The sequence below is a fragment of the Corvus hawaiiensis genome, chromosome 8 (genome assembly GCF_020740725.1).
Source record: "Corvus hawaiiensis isolate bCorHaw1 chromosome 8, bCorHaw1.pri.cur, whole genome shotgun sequence".
Lineage (NCBI taxonomy): Eukaryota > Metazoa > Chordata > Aves > Passeriformes > Corvidae > Corvus > Corvus hawaiiensis.
The window spans coordinates 32,483,200-32,502,685 of record NC_063220.1 but is presented as its reverse complement, the minus strand read 5'-3'; the positions used below and the strand labels follow the sequence as shown (position 1 = coordinate 32,502,685).

Sequence of the window (19,486 nt, the reverse complement as noted above, 5' to 3'; positions counted from 1 at the left end):
TAGACAGACAGCAGTGGTGGTGTCAGCTGCATGCTGTGTCCATTGCAAGATCCATGTGCAGTTATCCATCCTGGAAAATCTGTGCTGTCTTCTGCCCAAAGTACACAGCCTTAGGCATCGTGCAAGGCTGTGAGTTAAGAGCTCCTCAGCAGCAGATTGCTACATGGCTTTCCATAGAAATCTCCTAGTGCTGGGATTATTGGGTCACATGCAGGAGTCAATATGCTTTGACAGAAATGGATGGCATAAACAATTTTGACTTAGATACTACTTTAAATGTCAGTTCTTCCTAGTGTAGGATTAAATTACTTTGCAAGTGTCACATATGATTATGCTTTTAATTGTTCACAAAATTACCCCCCTCTTTCAGGAAGACAGAACTTCGCAGAATTATTTGATATATCTGGTTTAGTGGCTCATTGGAAACTTAAGCACATAACAGTATTTTTTCTGGAACATTAAAATCTTTGCTGAGGGTTTTTTTTTTTCTTAGAGCAAGAAAAAGTGATGTGTATTCCTTCCTTTCCATTTGGTGCTTACTGTCTAATATAAATTATATTCCCAGAGAAATTGAGTGAATATTACTGTTAAAAGGGAAGGACTGAATTACTGGAACCAAAACTGGGAAGCACAGTAAAAGTGTTACAAATCATAGATACTCCATTAAAATATGCATCCTGCCACATGGCTCACTGGAGTATGAACAAGGCAAGCCTGGGAATGGAGACTGCAGGCTCTCAGCAGTGCTAAGAGCTTAGGCTGTAGTTCTGATGCTGCAATCAGCCCTGTCGCCCTGTTAGTGCTGGTGCAGTTCTGCCTCAGAGATCTTCATTGCTCAGGCTAGATCCAGCCGTATTTCCCTTTACCACTGATCACAGTCATCTGTAAGGTCCATGGCTTAGCTGAAATTTCCCAGTTGCCATTGTCACTGTGGAATCGTTTATCTGGTAGGATAGATTTTTTTAGTATGGTGCAGAAAAGCTACAAGGTACATCACAAATGCGTTCAGAATGTCACTGGACTTCAAAAACTTAGTAATTGTATGTGTTAGATTGTGATCTCAGTTCTGTTGGCACAGGAGTAGGGTAGCAGTGCTGGTGTGTGTGTCATTCTGTGCTTTGGCGTTGGTGTAACAGTGTCAGATCTGGTCCTCTTGTCATGCATGTCCTTGCTGATAAAGTAGTGTGGCAGTGGAAAAGGTTTGGGATTAATTGCTTCTTTATTGCTTCCTGAGTTCTTTTGGTTTCTGTTTTTAGAATTCCTTAGTATTCCGTGGGTATATTTGAGTTTGGGTTCTGCTTTTAATGACAGCTTCCTGCCTTTGGTTTGGGGTTTTTTTTTAATTAACATTGCTTGCCAACTTGAATCACACCAGGTTCTTTCCTTGAAAGTGTGCTTAGGGTTGGAATGCAGTTGATGAAGGGACGTGGACATAAGGAGACAGTGGTAACAGGGAACTGACTCACAAAAAAAGAAACCTTGGAAAAAAATTATTTGGAGAATTAAAAAAAAAAAAAAAATTCTCCACTGAGCCTGACAAGTGGAAGATGGTATTTGTGAGTCCTGTTTACCTGAAAAGATTCTGTAGAGGTTGACAAAACTGATGCTGCCTAATTTCCTGAGAAAGCCTGGGTCTTACAGCCTGTTCTTAAAATAGAGACAAAGAAGTCCATTATATTATCAACAAAATCAGTGTATATGAGTAGTGAAGAGAACTGTGGTGCAGGGGAGTGCTGTGCACCCTGTAGCGCATGGATTGGGTTGAAATTGCTGTTTTGCTGCATTCCTCCAGTGTAGCGCAAACAGCAACAGTGTCTCCAAGGTAATGGCTATACCAGGTACTTCAGTTATAAGAAAATTGGAGCAGTAATATTAATTTAAAATTAGTTTGTTACTCCAAGTGCCTTGTGATGCTGGTCTTCATGAAGTAGTCTGCATAAAATTATAGAAAATAGAGGAAAACCTAATTATTTAGCAAGTTGGACAGAATTCTTTAGGAAAGTAGAAGCCTTACTTTTTCCTGAACATGGTTGAGCATGAAATAGCACATGAGAAATGATCATATGGGCTTGCGTGATTAGCCTTTGAAATCTCCTGGAGTCTGTGAAAGTGTTAAATTCAGCCACAGAAGGAGTCGTAACTTCCATGTTAGGATACAGCAGAGCATATCCACGTGAGGGATAAAGAGCTGCTGGAAAGTATCCGGAGTGAGGCTGTGGCAGCGTGGGGATGCTACAGCTGCGTGTCCCTGAGAACAGCTTTGTCACTTGATGCCTGCCTCAGCCAGCCCCTGCACCCAGAGCAGCTGAGGGCCCCATCCCAGCAATCTCATCCCTTACTGCAGGCTTCTGGGGTTCCTCTGTTGGGGTCATGGCCAGCACACGAGGGGGGTATTCTCATTAGTGCACGGACAGTGAAGCTCACTGCCTGACTGTGTAGTCTTGCAGTGCAGGCATGGGCTTGGCCACAGTAACTGGTGTCAGAGCCAGCTGGGGGGCTGGCATCCATTGTTTTACCACCTATGTATATTGTATTAATCACACCTCTGCCTGCCTTTTGCCTTCTTTATGATCAGTGTGTGGTTTGTGCATGGAGGAAATTGGATTGGCAGATGTCAGCTGTATGTTTGTTGCTGGTGTGTTCTCAGAGTGGGAATTGGAGCCTTCTGCCCTAGTGGGAAACCAGTCTGGCATCCCCGCTGAGCAGGGCATGCCTTGGCTGGCCCCATAGGGAGGCTCTATTGAATACACTCTGGAATGCGTGTGGGTTCGGGAAAGCTGGATTCCAAATGCATAAAGAAACAAGCATGAGACTTAATTAACATTCAGCAAATAAAAAACAGACATGAATAATTATTTGCTGTTTTAGTGAGGGAGTGCTAAGCACAGCAAACAAAGGTAAAGGCAACGCACCTGGTTATGAGCTTGAGGTGACACGAGGTCGCACCAGTGCCCTGGACCCGTGGGAGTGTGGAGCTCAGTCTGGCTGCTCAAGTGGGCAACAAATAAAGCATCGTCCCCTTGGTAAGTGTGGAACCAGAAGCAGAACTTACCCAGATTTTAAGCACAGCAACATCAGTGGAAATTGTGAATTAATTTACCAATGCTGGGGTTTGCAGTTAATCACTTACTGCTGAAATGGATCCAGTCCCCAAGAGAGATGAAGCCTAAAATTGTGTCTGCTTAACTTAGACTTTTCTTTCCGCTTGGTGGTTCCATTCCATTAATACCGCCTTAAAGCTTGTATCTTCCAGCTTCCTCAGTCTCAGACTGGGTGCTTGATTTGTTTGTGCAGTTTATAGGGAACTCACAAGTCAGAAAGCAGGTGACTCACCCTGGTTGTCTTTCAACTGCAGAAAGGGAGTTATTTTTTCCTGAATAAAAAGATCATCCTATCTGATAGTGTTGCTGTTGTATTGTTGGTTTTGTTTCCATGTTTGGGTTATTAAATGGCATATTAAATTGCCTCATGCCATTTGTAGAACATACTGAATTTATAACTCGCAGGACTGTGTTCTCCATGTAAAATTCTCACATTTCTCACCTAGCAGAGTAAAACTGAGATGAAATTTTAGGTTGTGTTTAGTTCATCAGTAAAAAGCTTCTTTTTCTCCTGATATTTCTCTTCCAGAAAGCTCAGTAGCAAGTATTACCTGCAGCCTGGCTCTTTAGAGATGGAATGGTTCAGTCTTAATCAGCCTGTGGGATTGCCAGATAGCTCGGGGCTTTGGCAGGCAGCTTCTGCCTGGCAGAGTTCGGGTGTAGGCTGTGATACATCTCCACTCCTTTTTGTTTATTCTTGGGTATGTTGATGAGGTCTGAGATTTATCTACTGCCTGGGGAAGAAAAAAGGTTGAGCAGTATTAATTGCCAAAAAATACCATCCTCCACAAAGAGAAGGTAAGAGGAAAGAGGAACAATTGAAATTCCTGTCAGGGACCATTCAGCAGCCCACACGAATAGCTCACCACAAAGATGTAGCATAGTATTCTTTGAGGACTCATGGTGCTGCATCACAGGCATAGCTATGCATTGTCCTGCCTCACACAGTGGTGTTTCTTTGTATCCTCTTCATTTCTTTTCCTTCCCCTTCTTTTTAAATTTCTTCTCTGTTTTCTCTTACCTTACAGTTTGTCTTGCATTGTTCATATGCAGATTTTCTTCTCGTGCCTCATACTAAGGTAGTGTAAGAACTGTCTTTTGTAAAGCCTGAAAACTGGCATCCCCACAGGGTGTCAGTCTCTTTGGAAAAGGGTAACTAATACATAAATTCTGATTTTCAGCTGACCTAAGATAAATACAGCAATCAAATGTGAAGTCTAATGATACCGAACTGTCTCCTGTGCAAGTCAGGATTAACTTCAGTAATTCCCAGCATTCATTTGTCTGATCTGTTCTTAGAGACATCCACAGCTGGCAACTGGAGGGTGCCTCCAAGCAGTCATTCCTTTTAGAGAGTTCTTCCTTAAATCCACTCCACACATCTCCTTATGGCATCTTAAAGCACTTCATGTCCATCAAGGATGGATGATCTTCTCCTTGTTTCCTGTATACTTAAAGTTTGGGTTTGTTTTGCTTTTTCATGTCATGCTGATGCTTGTTGCGATCCTGCTCTCCAGCTGTGCCCTTCCTTTGGGAAGTGCAGTGCCCAGCCCTCGATGTAGTACTTGCAGTGGAGGCTCAGCTTTCAGTTGAAGGGAAGGCTTATTTCATAAGGCTTGCTGTCTGTGCCTACTGATACTTAAAACAGTCTGGTTGCCTTTATTTTCAGGAATGTGATGCTGCTGTGTCCTCTTTAGCCTGTGCTCCCCTGTAATTCTTAGTGCTTTTCTAGCAAGTATTTATCATGTGTGTTTTTCTCTTTCATAAAAAAAAAAAAGTCCCTGTATTCTGTTCTGTTGTAGTAAAAAGACTTTTTAAAATATACTGACATGGGATAAAAATATTTCTATCAGTGCCAGTTACTGATTAAACTTAGGCTGCTTATGGTTAATTTGTGTTTAGATTCATTAGTTCTTGCTGTTCACTTACTGTTCAAGTCAGATAATACCAGAGATGTCTGAAAGACCAGTTTCAGCCCATGCAACCAAGCAAGATTTTACTGAGTTACAATTGGTTGCAGTTACTCAGCTTCATAGGGACCTTTGTTAAAAATAAGAGAAGTGGGATTTTACGTCCCAAAATGAGCAGTGAGAACCTCCAAAATTTCCTAGTCATTTAAGCAAGTGCACTCTGATATGTTACAGCTACAATAACCAAAGCATTAGAAAATGTGACCTATGAGAAAAACACCAAATGTGTTAGTCCTAATTGGCCCAAGGAACAGAAAACCAGAGGGGAGAGAAAGGAAGGATGGCATAGCTGTTTTCATTGATGTAAAATGTTTTTGCACAAGACTGGAGAAAATCTGTGTTATGTATTCATAATGGATACAAAGAGAATAAGCTCTGCTACAAGGGGAAGATTCGATTTGGACATTGTAGGAACCCAGAGTGCCGAGAATATTTCTCTGCCTGTTTTTAAGGGTTTTTACCCCCCTGGACAACACTGTTTTGGCTTCAAACCTTGGAAAAAATTACCAACGATCAGACAAAAACTAGAAAATACAGTGGTGTGAATTAGGTGATAGACTGCTATGTAAGATTGTCACAGGGTGAAAAATTTAGAGGTTTTGGGCTTCTCTTTGTAGTAAATAGATAAGAATAAAAAATATCAAAATGGAGGATTGTTGTTGTTCTCTAAACCTTCTTCTACTACTCTATGTTCTGCAGTAAAAGTAGTTTGGGATAACTGGATAGAGAATTCCACAGTTCCTGCCCGTGTTACTGAATAATTGGTAGGAAAGTGAAAATAATATATTTTTTTAGTAACTATTGGTTAAATTATCTTTAAAAGGCCGTGTAAATCTTGATAATTAGACGTCTCGCCTGCTTTCTGTGTTCTATGCTGTACCTGGGTCACACTGGTGGCTCTGTTCCTCTGATAAGACTTAATAAACAGCTATCCGGCAGCATTGAAACTCCAGGAAAAGTCTCGGTTTATCTTTGAAACTCCTTGCAAGGACTTCTAGAAAATTCTCTCCCATCAGGAGGGATTTGATTTATGGCATGGTTCAGTGTCAGGACATGAAGAAAACCAAGTTTCATACATAAGATTTTGTTCCATTTTCATAGATGTTAAGGCTCTCATGTTTGTGCCAGTTTTATCTCTGTCTGTTAGCAGATGACAGAGTTGAGTCTCTCCCATTTCACTGGGCAGCAGAGGCTGTCAAAGCTGCATATTTTGAAAAAATGTGTAAAGGGAAAGTATTGATCTGAATAACTTCCTCATTTGATGTCTTAGAGGGGAATATTTTATATTGTCTTTCACAGAACTTGGTCGTGAAACCTTCCTCGATGGAACAATGCATTCCACATACAAGAATTTTAGCATAAAAATCATTTAATTTGTTCAGGAGCTAGACCTGAGCTAGTGTTCTTCGAGGGGCAGGGGTGTGTGTATGTTTAATTCCACTTTGCTTGGAGAGCCTACTTGGTAATGAAGGCTCTTAGCCTCCCAAAGCAGAATGAAATTAGTGATTTGTGACATGAAGGCTGATTTGCACAGTGCGAGGGCCTTAATGGGTTCCTTAGTTCCACGTCAGCTGGCACTGATCATTCACTTGAACATTATTGGTTACTGAATGACTGAGGGTGGGTGGATGCATGTTCGGGGCATCTGAAACCTGATAATTAAAAGCAGGAACAAAAGTGATGGATAGAGGAGTCATGGCTAGGGCGGTTTTATTTCCGTTGGCTGAGTGTCTGGGAGGAATAGCTGCTAAAACAGAGATTTGCACTTAACAATTGTTAAGTCCTGGGTGGGAACGTGTGGGAAGGAAGACAGCAGTGGTGCCTGTACTTTGAGAAGCAGGCTGTGCATTACAGTGTGCATTTTTCAGTGAGGCATGAGTTTGTGATGGACAGGCTTATTCTGTATCTTTTTTAAAGATGATCTGTTTTACTTGCAGCTCAGATGGTACAGAGGGTCGGTTGAGACTGAAGAGGCTTGAGCAGATGTTGAGGTTGTAGTTAGTAATTTCATCTACTCCAGTTTGAGAAATGCACTTACCACTGGCAACCTTTTGCTAAGGGATATATTAATCCATCCAAGAGCACTTTTTAGTGTAATCATTTAGCATAATTCATGTAACAGAAACAGATTGATTTGGCATGTTAGAGAGAAATCTTTGCTGAGGGGGCTACCATTGCTCAGACCTTATTCATCTGACAAACCTACATATCTTGTGGAATTCTGAATTGTCTCTTGTTTCTTGTCCTTTCTGAGCCCTGACGTGTTTTTAACACAGTTAAACTGAGATAATTACTGCACCTTTTTTACCTTTAATGTATTGATGTATTCCAAAACCAGTTTCTTTTCTGCATTTCATCTGCCTTGGTTTTGTTTTGCCTTTGAGATGTACTCTCCTCCACAAAAAATGCAGGCTTCTAAGAGAGGAAGGGGAGATTCTGTAGGAAGTCAGGCTCTATTAGGTGGTTTTCAAGTATAACTTCAACTCTCTGGTTCTCAGAAGTGGATTTATCTAGCCACACCTCACTCCAACTCAGGATGCTCTGTGTGTGTTGCTGCCAAGGAACACTGTTGGCTCCTGCCTGGTGTTGTGTGTGCCAAGAGCCCAAGGTCCTTTTCAGCTAGCCTGCTCCAAAGTCAGGCAGCACCAGCTTGTTTTGTTCGTAGCTTCTGCCTTCCTAGGTGCCGGTGTTTGCATTTTCCCTTGCAGAGTTTTAGGAGATTCCTGTCAGCCCATTCCTCCAGAGTACATGAGTCCCTCTGGATGGCCCTATCCCTGAGCCCACTGGCAGTTCTCCTGCCTGATGCGGTGTGAAAACTCCCTGAGTGTGCAGTCCAGCAGCTGCCACGGCCCTTGGCAGGGGTGTCTGGCAGCACTGGCCTTCAGATGGACACCTGTGGTGCTCCTCTTGTTCCCAGGTCGGGGACAGCCTGGGAAGCACTGCCCTCTGAGCCTGACAGCCAAAGGCTAAAGGCCCAGCTTAGTTACAGGACTTGAGAGATGGTGTGAAGAGCCTAAGTCCATGACACTCCCAGGGACTGATAGGAGGGTGAGCAGCCTGTACTTGGCCAGTTTGTTCCTCTGTCCTTTATTAAAAATGGGAACCATTATGAATTTTTGCAGAGGTAACGTGCACAGCACCTTTCTGGTTGCCTTTGGAGTTAGCGAGGCCAACAGTAAAGATGTTGTAGTTTACCTTTAATACATACAGATGAGAGAGAGTAAACACAGTCTAATCTCTTCTCATTTTCAAATGTTGAGGTGATGTTTAGAAATGAAGTCTTCTATTTCAAACACAGCTATAAACTGCCTGTATATAAGGCCATATATAATCTGCTTTATGAAGATTACTACCAAAAGAACAGTGGCTTAATTGGTTTTTCACTATCCATTTTTAAACAACAAGTATTTCCATTATAAATGAGATGTCTTAATTAGTTTCCCACTAGATGGAGCAAATGTATGTCAACCCAACGGAAGAAACAGAATACATTTTAGATAGCCGAAGAACAAATCACTTGTATTAAAACCTACTGTTCTATTCTTGTTAATTATTGGTTTTCTGACTTTAAAATGGAAGCTTCTAAGCCATATGGTGATTTTTCCTACTTAATGAACATCAGCAAAGACTATGCTTTGCATGAAATTGTATATCAGTTGTCATGTTCTCATGAAAGAAGGGACTTGTGTTTAAATAGAGGTGTGTGATTGTAATACCTATGTTTGATCATTTTTTTTTTTCTTAGAGATTTGAAATTCTTTTTTAAAAGCTGCACCCAAAAAAGTGTCTCCTTGCAATAAAATAACTGGAGAAAAGTCAACAATCTTCCAGGTTCCCGAGTGAGTCCTCAGGTCCCTGAATGTAGGATTTGTACCCCTGAAATCTTAGCTGCTGTTCTGGTCATGCTGTTGGTTTTATAAAACTGTTACCTTGTTTATAAATCTTACCCTGCTCATATCTTAGGACTCTTATAGCTGCAATACTATTACTAGCTGGGATTTTCAGGTGGCTCTCAAGTTTTCCCCAACTTTTTAAAGATGCGTTCAGAGCTTTTGTGCAGCATAACTAGGTCACTATTTCCAGGAGTAAATCTGTTTGAATTGCTGTAAGCATTACGTGAGAGTGACATACATACAAAGTACTGTCAGGGAAAGGAAAGAGGAAGCAATGAAAACAGGGCTGAAATGCACATTTGCAGCACAAAAAATGTAGCTTAGGACAGAAAACAGGTGCTAAAACTCTCTGTGCCAATTTACTTAGCTGTGCCAACTTCATGTTTTTTCTTTAAAAGGATTTTCAGAGGGCAGGACTCAGAATTTTCACTTCAAACTTTTCAAGTACGCTTCTCAGCTCCTATCTTCCCTATCTCCTGGTTGGTCATTGAGAAGATTGTATCCTAATGTATGCCCAGTGAGACCTGGAAGCACAGGAATTGTCACATGGAGCCAGGCTATTGATCTGTTTTTAATGGTGATTAACCTTAACTTTTTTGGTCTTAATCTCCTGGAGCAGAACAGTGTAAGTTGACTGAGCAAACAAAACCTCCAAGCATCCAGTAACAACAAGGCAACTTTTGCCCCGTACTGTGAGTTCACAGCATTTCTTAGTTTTAAAACCTCTGCTCTGTTCCCTATAACATCTTTTATTATTGAAAATAGTTTCATCTTTCAGTGTTAAAGGTCATCACTTATTCTCATAATTAAATACTTTGTTCTTTACCACAGTTTATATTCTCACTGATCTTAACTGGAATTACAACTTTAATATATAAAAAGTACTTTGCAAAATTTTCTGTTAGTGACAACAAATATTATTACCTACACTTGAAAATGAAAATGTGTATGGGCTATGGCTGGATAATGATTTTACTGTTGTTTGATGACAAATTCCTTGCCAGTGCTTGGTGACAAGCACTGCTATCAAAGACAGAATTCTGATCTCTGGTTCAATTAATCATTTGTTGTTTTTCTGTTAACAATATCCCAAATAATGTGGTATGCAAAAGATGTCATTTCTAAGGGAACTGCCAAGAACAGATTTCAAGAATAGATATGTGATTGTTTTTAACAGAGGGGATGGTATTTACCATAGCATTGAAATGTCACAATATTGACAGATTAAGAACATAGTTTTTTAATTTGACCTTTATAATGTGGGGTTTATTGTTCTCAACACTCAGTTGCTTTTAGCAAAAACATGAAAAGTATTTTAAGTGACTAGATAGCAACAATTACATGAGGCTCTTACTAAACTAGCCAGAAAAAATAAAAAGTGCTTGCAATTTCTTGTTCTCTTTCTAGTGCATCAAAAGTCTTGCTCTGGCAGTGTGTCATCTGGCAGAATTAAGTGGTGTTGTGACTAATACACAAAAATATCACTCAGTAGCTAAATTTTTGCAAAGCATGATATTTTTGCATTTGTGACATGTGTACCGTGGTTTGTTACACTGAGTGACATGCGGCCTGACAGGATGAAATGTTCAGAGTCTGGGCGTTAAACAAATGTCCACAGTAGAATAGATAATCTCTGTAAACCCATTGTGTGCTCACTGAAAGACATAATAGACAAACTCTGATCCTCCTGGAGTGCACACAAGCATTTCTGCTGTTGCTGTGGGATTTACATAGCAAAAAATAACTGCATTTGCAGTAGTAAAATAAAGACATCACTCATCAGCTTAGCTCCTGTTAAGGTGTTAGTCTGCTCTGCATTGTAGTATTGGTCTGTGAAAAAGAATGACTGATGGGGCTGTTGAAGCCAAGATAAGATAAAGCATAAGAGCATATAATGACACTCTAAAGGTCAGCATTTAATTGAATGTTAGATAAGAGGAGATGGCTTCCTTTCACACCATGATGCCTCTTTGTCCATTTACGTTGTATATCTTGAGATTTTAGATCTGGCTCTGCATTATGTTCTAGCAGCTGAGACCCTTTATTGGCAGGATTGATGGTTCCATGGGTTGGATGTGATCCTTAAAAGCAAATGATATAGATAAAGTTCTTTGGATAATCACCTTTGAGGAGGGTTTGCATAAAAAACTGTGTTGCAGAAGATGCTGTGAAACCTAGTCAAACAAATTGTTCTACAAAGCTTGGAGTACAAATCAGATAAACCAAAAAGCCCATTTGCAACCAGTTTAGAAAAACTGGCAGATATTTAAAGACTAGGGCCAGACCTTGGTTTTATTAATTATTCTCTTTAAAAGCCTTGTAGAAAAGCAAATTAAAAGGTTTGTCATCAGAGAGTGGTTTTCATTTCAGAGAAGAAAAGGTAATTCATATCCTGAAACCACCCAGGTGCAGTAGTAATGACTTGCTGTTGTGGCTTGAAGTTGAGTACCAGGAAGGTGTCAAATTCATCAGTATTAGACTTTGCTGTAAATACGACTTTGAGTCCTCAGCCTGAGTCTTCAGTAACAAACCCACTAAGAATGCAGATTTATTACAATCATTGAAATGTGAAAAGGAGTACATGCTACTTGTGTAGCTTGTCAGCCACAGTAATGGAATTACAGCCTGGAATGTATGTGTAGGGAATGTACTTGAATGCGTTTTTGTCAGGATCAACAGAGGCTCTTCACAAAGGACTGGAATCTCTTGGAGCCCTGAGCCAGGGGCAGGGGCAGCTGTCCTGTGCCCCCTTGTGCATCGCTCTTGCTGCCAGCTGCTCCATCAGCTTGTTTGTAGTGCAGGCTTCATCTTGGAATGAATTTCTCCCCTCCTCCAGCGCTTCTAGGGGAGGCTACCCAAGAGTTCTGCTCCTGGGGCCCCTGGAAACCTTCCAGTTTTTTTCTGTTCAAATTTGCTTCTAACCTCTGTTTACCACTATGTTACACATGAGTCTGTAGGTTGCTGCTGACCGGAGTCTTGTGCTTCATTTTACCCCTCAGCATTCTTCCTTATATTTACTCAAAATTCCATACTTCATATGTTTTAGAGTGAATTTGCCATTTATGTCTCGGATTCATCCTGTCACTGACTACAGTACTTGAATCTCTTCCTCTTCTGTCACTTGCTGTTGATAAGACTCCTGTTAGAAGTCTTAAACAATACTCTCAGCTTCCTTCAGTGCTTCTCACTCCAGTCCTCCAGCTGTGCTGTTCTGCCTGTGCAAAATTTCTGTTTATTGATGACAGCACACCATTTTGTGTTGCAAGCCCTCGTGTTCATACCAGTTTAACCCTGCAGTCATCAAACATTCCTTTTGAATGTGTCGGCCTGTGGAATATTCATATAAGCAGATATATGTGTGTATCAGGTTTTTAATAAATAGTGGATTATGACAGCAACATGAAAAAATCAGATTTTGCGTTGAATTACATAAAACAGCTTCCAAGGAGAGGAAACAGTTGAGTAACTACTTCTGGTGTTCCCATTATTATGGTAGGGAGTTTTTACAGTTTTTGGTGTTGTGTCTGAAAATGGCTATAGTTTATGGTTTGTGATTTAAGCTTTGATAAATCAACAACTTCTCTCTGCTTGAAATGTTGTCCTTAGTCTTTAGTAACTGGATAGGTTTGGTTTGTTTTTCTGAGTTCTGTGGTACCAACAATTCAAAATGTGGCAAATCTGGGCATAGGAGAGAATGACTTGGGAAGAGCTCAGTGGGAGTGCACTCCTCTGGCTGGGAAAGTGGGCTTTCTGCAGGAAACTTCTCACCCCAGCCACAAACAGATTTTACTAACCTGAAAAGGCCATAGGCAATTTAAAACCAAAAAGATTTCTGACAACATTTAGCCTGTGAGGCGTTCGGGTGAGCAGCACTTGGACCCTGAGTCCATGTTCTGTGTATGATAAAGAACTGGAGAGGGAATCCCTATGCCAGTGCAGCTGGAATGAGATCTCTGCTCTATGATTTGCAGTTTGTAAAGTGCCAGATCAGATTAATACAAGGCTGACTTTGTCTTCGGAAATCTTACCTGAGACTGCCATTGAGAGGTGTCTTATCCTGCTGTCCGTTTGCTGACTTCTTTGCTTGCCAAGGTTTCCATGCTGAAGCTGGTAATATTTACATAGCTTGACTTCACAGAAAAATAGTGTCAGTGAAATTCTACAAAATTCTCTTGGTGGCCCTAAAATAACCATTCTGTAAATATATACAGTTCGTTGTGGGGTAATAATGGTATAAAGCTCTTAAACACATTACCTGAAATTCACCTATGTATAATGTGACTGTCTTTAAGTTATTAACCATTCTGCGCTGTCACAACATTTTGAATTCCATGCTTTATAGAAGAAAGAAACCCTATACTGGAAATGTGGGATTCTCAAGTATCTGTTAGCCCAGGAAGAAAAGGTGCTCTGCTGCCGTGAATCCAGCTTTATGATCATTGGGGGAGAAAATTCCAAGCTAATTTTATAAAAACCTAAGAATTGCAATGTGGTTTTTAAAATTTTATTAATAACACAAGTATAGTTTAAAAGAAAAATTATTTCTTTTTCTGTAAAACTTAATTGAGGCTCTTACATACCTGAGGGAGTCAGTGTAATCCTGAGAAGCTGAAGTTACTCTGTTTTAATATCCTTTCTGTTATTGGTCCTCTAATAAGAGTATCCCTAAGTGTTTCAATTGAAGTGAGTTTGTGATAGTTTTTTTTATTGACGGGATACCCATTGCCACCAAATTCTCATTTTTCTTTCACACTGCAGCTTTTCCCAACAACTTTTGTATGGTAACAGCCTTTGGCTACTGTGGAATTCTTACTGGGTCTAATTTCAGACTTAAAACTGAGACTTCATCACAATGTTTATCTTTGCCTGAAAATAGGTTGTTCCTTTTTCCCACTTCGGCAGTGTAGCATTATGCTTCTCTTTGTCCCAAAAATTGATTGCCTGTTTTCTTGAGGAAGTTTAGGTGTATTTATCACCCCCAGCATGCTGTTTCTGCCAACTTGTGCACCAACACTGAGTTATTTCTTGCAGTGTTCTCATAGAAATGATGATTTTCTGCAGTGAGTGAAATTGTCTTTGTGCTGCTGAAGCAATGGAGTGCTACTTGAACCTTGTTTCAAGGCTGATGTTGAGCTCTGTGGTGTATATACCACCCTCTGACCACAGAGGTTCTTTCCCAAAGGATAGGAATGCACGCAGGTGGATTTATTCAGGTTAATGCAGTGCCATTACCATGCTATGGACCCAGAAATAAAATGACAGAACCCTGCAGTTTCCCTCTCAACAGGTGTTCTTTGTATATGCCTTGACAGTAACAACATGAAGGTGAGAACATAGCAATTCTGGATTAAAAACATTGTATTTGACTTGATTGAAACTTGGGTAAAAGTAATGACTGGGTTTCTTTCTGCCTGTCTTTCACTGAGGTTTTCTCATAGTCCTGGTGTTGTCATGTTTTTCTTGGAATGTCAGGCTTTTGGGGGACTCAGAACATCAGGATTTCCCTCTAATTGGAGCTCTAGACGTCAAGGTGGTGGTAGATCTGTCACTAGTTTTGTAGAGCTTGGTTCTATATATTTTTGGTTCTTAAAAATGTGAATTTACTTGATAAAGGAGAATTTCCTGAGTGCCCTATTGCATTGGTAGAACCAATATTTTTTAAGTGGTTCATAATCTCAAAAATTTTGTGTGCTTCATTCATTGTGTAGTGTTTTGCTGATAGAATAAACTTGCTTTTAATGTTTTATTTAGTGTCCTTTATAAAGTCATGGTCATTGTGCTTTTTTTACTATGTTATTTATGATAAAATTCAGAACTTCTGCATGAAACCCCTTTTCTTTTAATAATATTTTGATAAAAGGGAAGCAGTAAATAAATCTGAAGACCTGGATTGCTTAGAAAATCTCTTGTCATAAATGAAACAGAATCACAGAATCAACTGGCAGTTGATGTGACTAGAAGGAACAGACAGTGGCATATGAAATAATGCCATGTATAAAAATAGCAAATTAGGGACACTTATTTTTTCTGGTAGTGCAGGAACTTGTGCTGCTTAATAGAACTAGTAAGCGACACATTCAAAATCCATTTTTGTCATGTAAAGGTTTCTTGTTAGACGCCTTTGCTAGCAGCAGCAACACCAATTTAAACACAGAGTTGAGTAACGGCTCAAACGGGACTGGGTGATGTTTGTCAGACCCTATCTTAGACCAAGTACAATGTGTTTGACATGAGTTCCCAAGTTACCCCCTCTGACAGAGAATAACCCTCTCCTGCCTTTTCCACAGACGCCCGAGGAGCTGGAAGATGTGTCTGACCTCGAGGACGAGCACGATGCGCGCAGCCGTACCAGCGTTCAGACCGAAGGGAAGACGGACCGGGTATGTGTTACTGCGGGCATGGGGAGAGCACTGTGATCGGGGGAATGCTGCTGTGTTCTGTTCCTATGAAGTCACTTCACAGCTGAAGTTCTCTTACTGGCAAAACAGAAGTAGTAGCTTGTAGGTATTTACTATCAAAATGTAATAAAAGACCCACTAAAGCCTTCAAAGATCACATTTTCATGTATGGTCTTGTACTTCTCAGCTAAACCAGAGTACTACTTTAAAGGGAATGCTTTTCTTTGAAAAGAAAACCATAAATAAGACATACTTCAGAGGGCACAGAGTGAGAAGTACTTGCTGAAGACAGCGGTAGGTAGGGAGCTGGCTGTCAGCATACGGAGGCATGGGTTGGTGCTGTGGGGAGATGTCTCTGGGATGTGCTTCTCCTTGTGAGGTGGAAGGGACTGTTACACATGGACTGTGGTTAATACAGCTAAAAACCCACAGGACTTTAACATTATAGTACAGACATTTCTTTTTTTCTTTTTACATTTCTCCCTAAAATAATAGTTACTGTACTGTAAATATTCCTTTTTGTGGGATCTTGATAGAGGTCATGGCTTAAAGCCTGATTCTATAGTTCAGAAACAATTTTCCTAGATTTCAGGTCCTTCTGTAGGAGCCGTAAATGGCACATTACCCCCAAAAGCAATAGAAAATTATAGCTGTGACTAAATTATATATGTATGCACTCAGCCTAAATCAACATATTGACAGACACCTGCACATACTTTTTTTTTTTAGAAGATGTCTTAACAAATCTATTTGCTACTGCAGCAGGAAACAAGAACAGTGATTTAAGGCCTCTTTGTTTGGAGTGCTATTTGATATTGACATTTGAAGATTTATACCCAGAACCTGTTAAGCAATATGAGGAATCTGAGCAGGGAAGATATATGTTAGGGTTTAGGGAGTGTGTGGTTTTGTGTGGTGCAGCAGCTTTATGTGCTGTTGGGAGGCTGTTGTGTGCAGTGTTGACACCAGGAATGCCTGTGTTCCAGAAGTGCTTTGGCAGGATTGCAGAGCAACACTTTTTCCTCCTTGAGTTCTTTCTCTTGGGCATTTCAGCTATAATAATTCAGTTTTATTTATACATATCTGGCTCCATATTTGTTCTGCATAGCAGCACTCTTGATTCCTCTTGGTTTGTCAAGAGTGTTGTAATTTCTTCGATGTCTCATCTCTCACTGCTCCAATGGGGAACTGGTGCCTTTTTTCTTTCTGTTTTTATCACAACATATAAAACCAGATGTGATATGTGTATGCCACTTGTTACAAAGGCTACATCTTAACTAACAAATCCTGTTTCCCTTATGTATGAAAAGGTCATGTATTATTAATCACACCTTCAGAAGCTATCTCCATAAAGAGAGAGGAGAGGTTAGTGGTGAGATAGTAGGACTGAGATTTGACCTTGTATTTATCTTCCTGACTCATCTTGAAAATGCTACTTCGTTGATCTTTTCCCTCAGATAATTTCATATTTCTGAGATGAATATGGTAGTGCCTGTGGCACCATCCCATGCTGGGGGATACAGGTCAGCTTGGGCAATGTGCTGTGAGATCTCTGGGTATTGAAACTGGATAAAAATACTGATTATTATTTTGTAGGGTGATTTTGTATCCTTGAAGAGGTTCCTTCCTTAGGATAAAAGGAACTATAAAAACAGGTGTACTGCTTGTGGATCCAAGGACTAATGCAGTTTTTCCTAGCTGGAAGTTAGCTCTTCCTCTGGTGGTTGTGTGTAATTTGTGTAGTCACCTCTGCAGGCTTATTACACACCAATTTATGCCATCACGATCAGTGTAATTCCACTGAGGGAGGTAGTGGCTTGTTATCCTAGGGTTCTGTGTTGAAGAGAAGGGCAAGTAAGATTTTGCCCAGTTCATTTTCAACTTAGAAGACAATGTACATGTTAATGATCAGGACAAATGATTTTAAGTGCTTGAAGTTACTAAATTAGTGATGAGAACACCTTCATTTAATTTCAGAGTTGCTGCTGCAGATTAAGGTTATCATATTGGGGGAGAGGCAAAATGTTTTACCTCATAACATAATCCACTTAGGGGTGGTAAGAGCAGAACTCTTTCAGGCAGCCACACACCCACATTTTTTTGTCTCAGAGTTCTGCAGACAGTTTTGTGAATGCATTGACAAAAATGTCTGATATGAGGATGATTTTTTATAGTTTTGTTGCACACTGTGTTTGTGCAACAATTCAGGGCTGATAAAAAGTTGACTCAATGTGTTGTGTGAATTAGAAAGTCCTGTCTTAAGTTATTTCATTGTTTTATTTGTATTGCATTTTAAATACAGTGATCAATTATATTGCTCTAAAAATCTACTAAATTCTAAGAAGAGAGACTGGATAAAATAGCAAAGACCAAGAAGAACTGTTGATACTTGCATAAAAAGTAGTTAGAAGGGAAGTTAGGTTTGCCATCAAATTAATTAGAAATTCTTATCCAGGTAACAAATACTTAAATGTCTAAGTTGCTACATTAAATGAAATGCTGGCATACATTATCAGGACACAAGTGCTATTTTGCTAATAAAAACCCCAATTTTAGGATATTTTGTTAGTTTAATTTTTATCAAAGCCCTACACAAGCATGGAATACTGATGATAAGAATTTAAGAGTAATGAAAATAGTTACTGTAATTTTGAGTAGGTTCTATGAATAGTAATTGTGACACTTGATACATAGCAAAAGGTTCGCTGTCAGGAGTCATGCTATATCAAAAGCATTTAATTTTCTTGCCAATTTTTAACCCAATTTCCATAAAGGGAAGAGATTAAGTTACAGAAACACTCAAGGTTGTAGCAGTATATTATGTACTTCTACAAAGTAGAGCTGGAAAGAACCCCAAGAACTCAGCTAATCCAGCCATTTTGGCTCAGAGAGAATAAATGTACTTCTTCTTGACATGCATATATATGAACTGCTCTCTCTACTTAGCTCATTACTGGAATTGATGGTTTATTGGAAAGTTTTTGTCTTTATACCTCATATGTTGCAATTAACATGTTAGCACTCATCTTCAATGAACACAGAGAATGTGAAGCTTCCTTTCTGCACGTATAATTTTTTGTATGTACTTGTACATCGTTTCTCTATGGCCTCTCTCTTTCGGAAGCTCCAGGTTGAATAACACCAGTAACCTTAATTTACTCTTCAAGGTAGTGTTTTTGGTATGTCCTTTTAGTCTCTCTTTCTCTCCTCTGGGTGCTCTGCAGTTGGTAATGGGTTCTTGACTTTTGTGTCCAGATTATTTATATTGCAAAATGTGTGAAGCCACCTGTGACCTCAACAGCACAAGTGTGAGGTTTGCACCATTTCCTGCTGTGTGCGTAGTTCAGAAGGAGTTTTGTATGAGGTTTGCCTTTCTGCCAAGAGCACAACCTTTTATCACCTGTAAATGCCCGCCCATACAACTGCCCATGACTGGTTCTGTCTCAGTTCTGTGTGTGTGTGCTGGTGTTTTTTCTTAGGGGCAAACCCTGTACTTGTCTCAGCTGCAATACACCCTCTGATGTTTTCAGATCAGTTCTCAAGATCACTTTGAGTTGCAAACCAGGCCTCTTTCACTGCAAGTGTGTGATCTGTTACTCTTGGTTATGTGGAAATACTAATTCTGGGGTCAGGGGCAGCTACATTCACAACTTTTCCTGATAGATCCCTTGGCTTGGCGTGTGTTCTTGATAAGTGCTCTATGAGCACTTTTCTAACCAATATCACATCGACCTAGTGGAGATTACATCTAGACCTTATTTCTCCGGGTTATTTATAAGGATGACATGAGAGCCAGTGGCAAAGCTCTGGTGAAGCCCAGACTTAGGGCATTGTTGCTTTTTCAGCTATAGGCCTATGGCCCCAGGACAAAGAGAAATTACATTTAATATGACACTGTTGCATCATCTAAGCCAACCTTTTTAGTAAAGGCTCATGCAAAAATGGCATTAAACAGTTTGTTTACTATCTCCCAATAGTTTTACCTCTTTATCTGGTTTATCCAATTATATTGTATCTAAAAATACAGCAGAACTGTCATGGCAGAACAAATGAGGCACTCTCTGGACTTGTTTAAGGAATGCTGCACTTCAGCAGGCTTGCTGCAATTCTTGAAACTGGGAGAA

General features: G+C 40.1%; 1 protein-coding gene across 2 annotated transcripts in view; it reads left to right on the top strand.

Annotated features, from left to right (window-relative positions):
• Positions 1-19,486, top strand: part of CTNNA3 (catenin alpha 3) — a 437,555-nt gene that overhangs the window by 353,522 nt on the left and 64,547 nt on the right. For both annotated transcript variants that reach the window (XM_048310542.1, XM_048310541.1), the window contains exon 14: positions 15,252-15,344. In XM_048310542.1, coding sequence (XP_048166499.1) covers positions 15,252-15,344 — 93 coding nt within the window. The remainder of the gene's footprint in view (positions 1-15,251; positions 15,345-19,486) is intronic.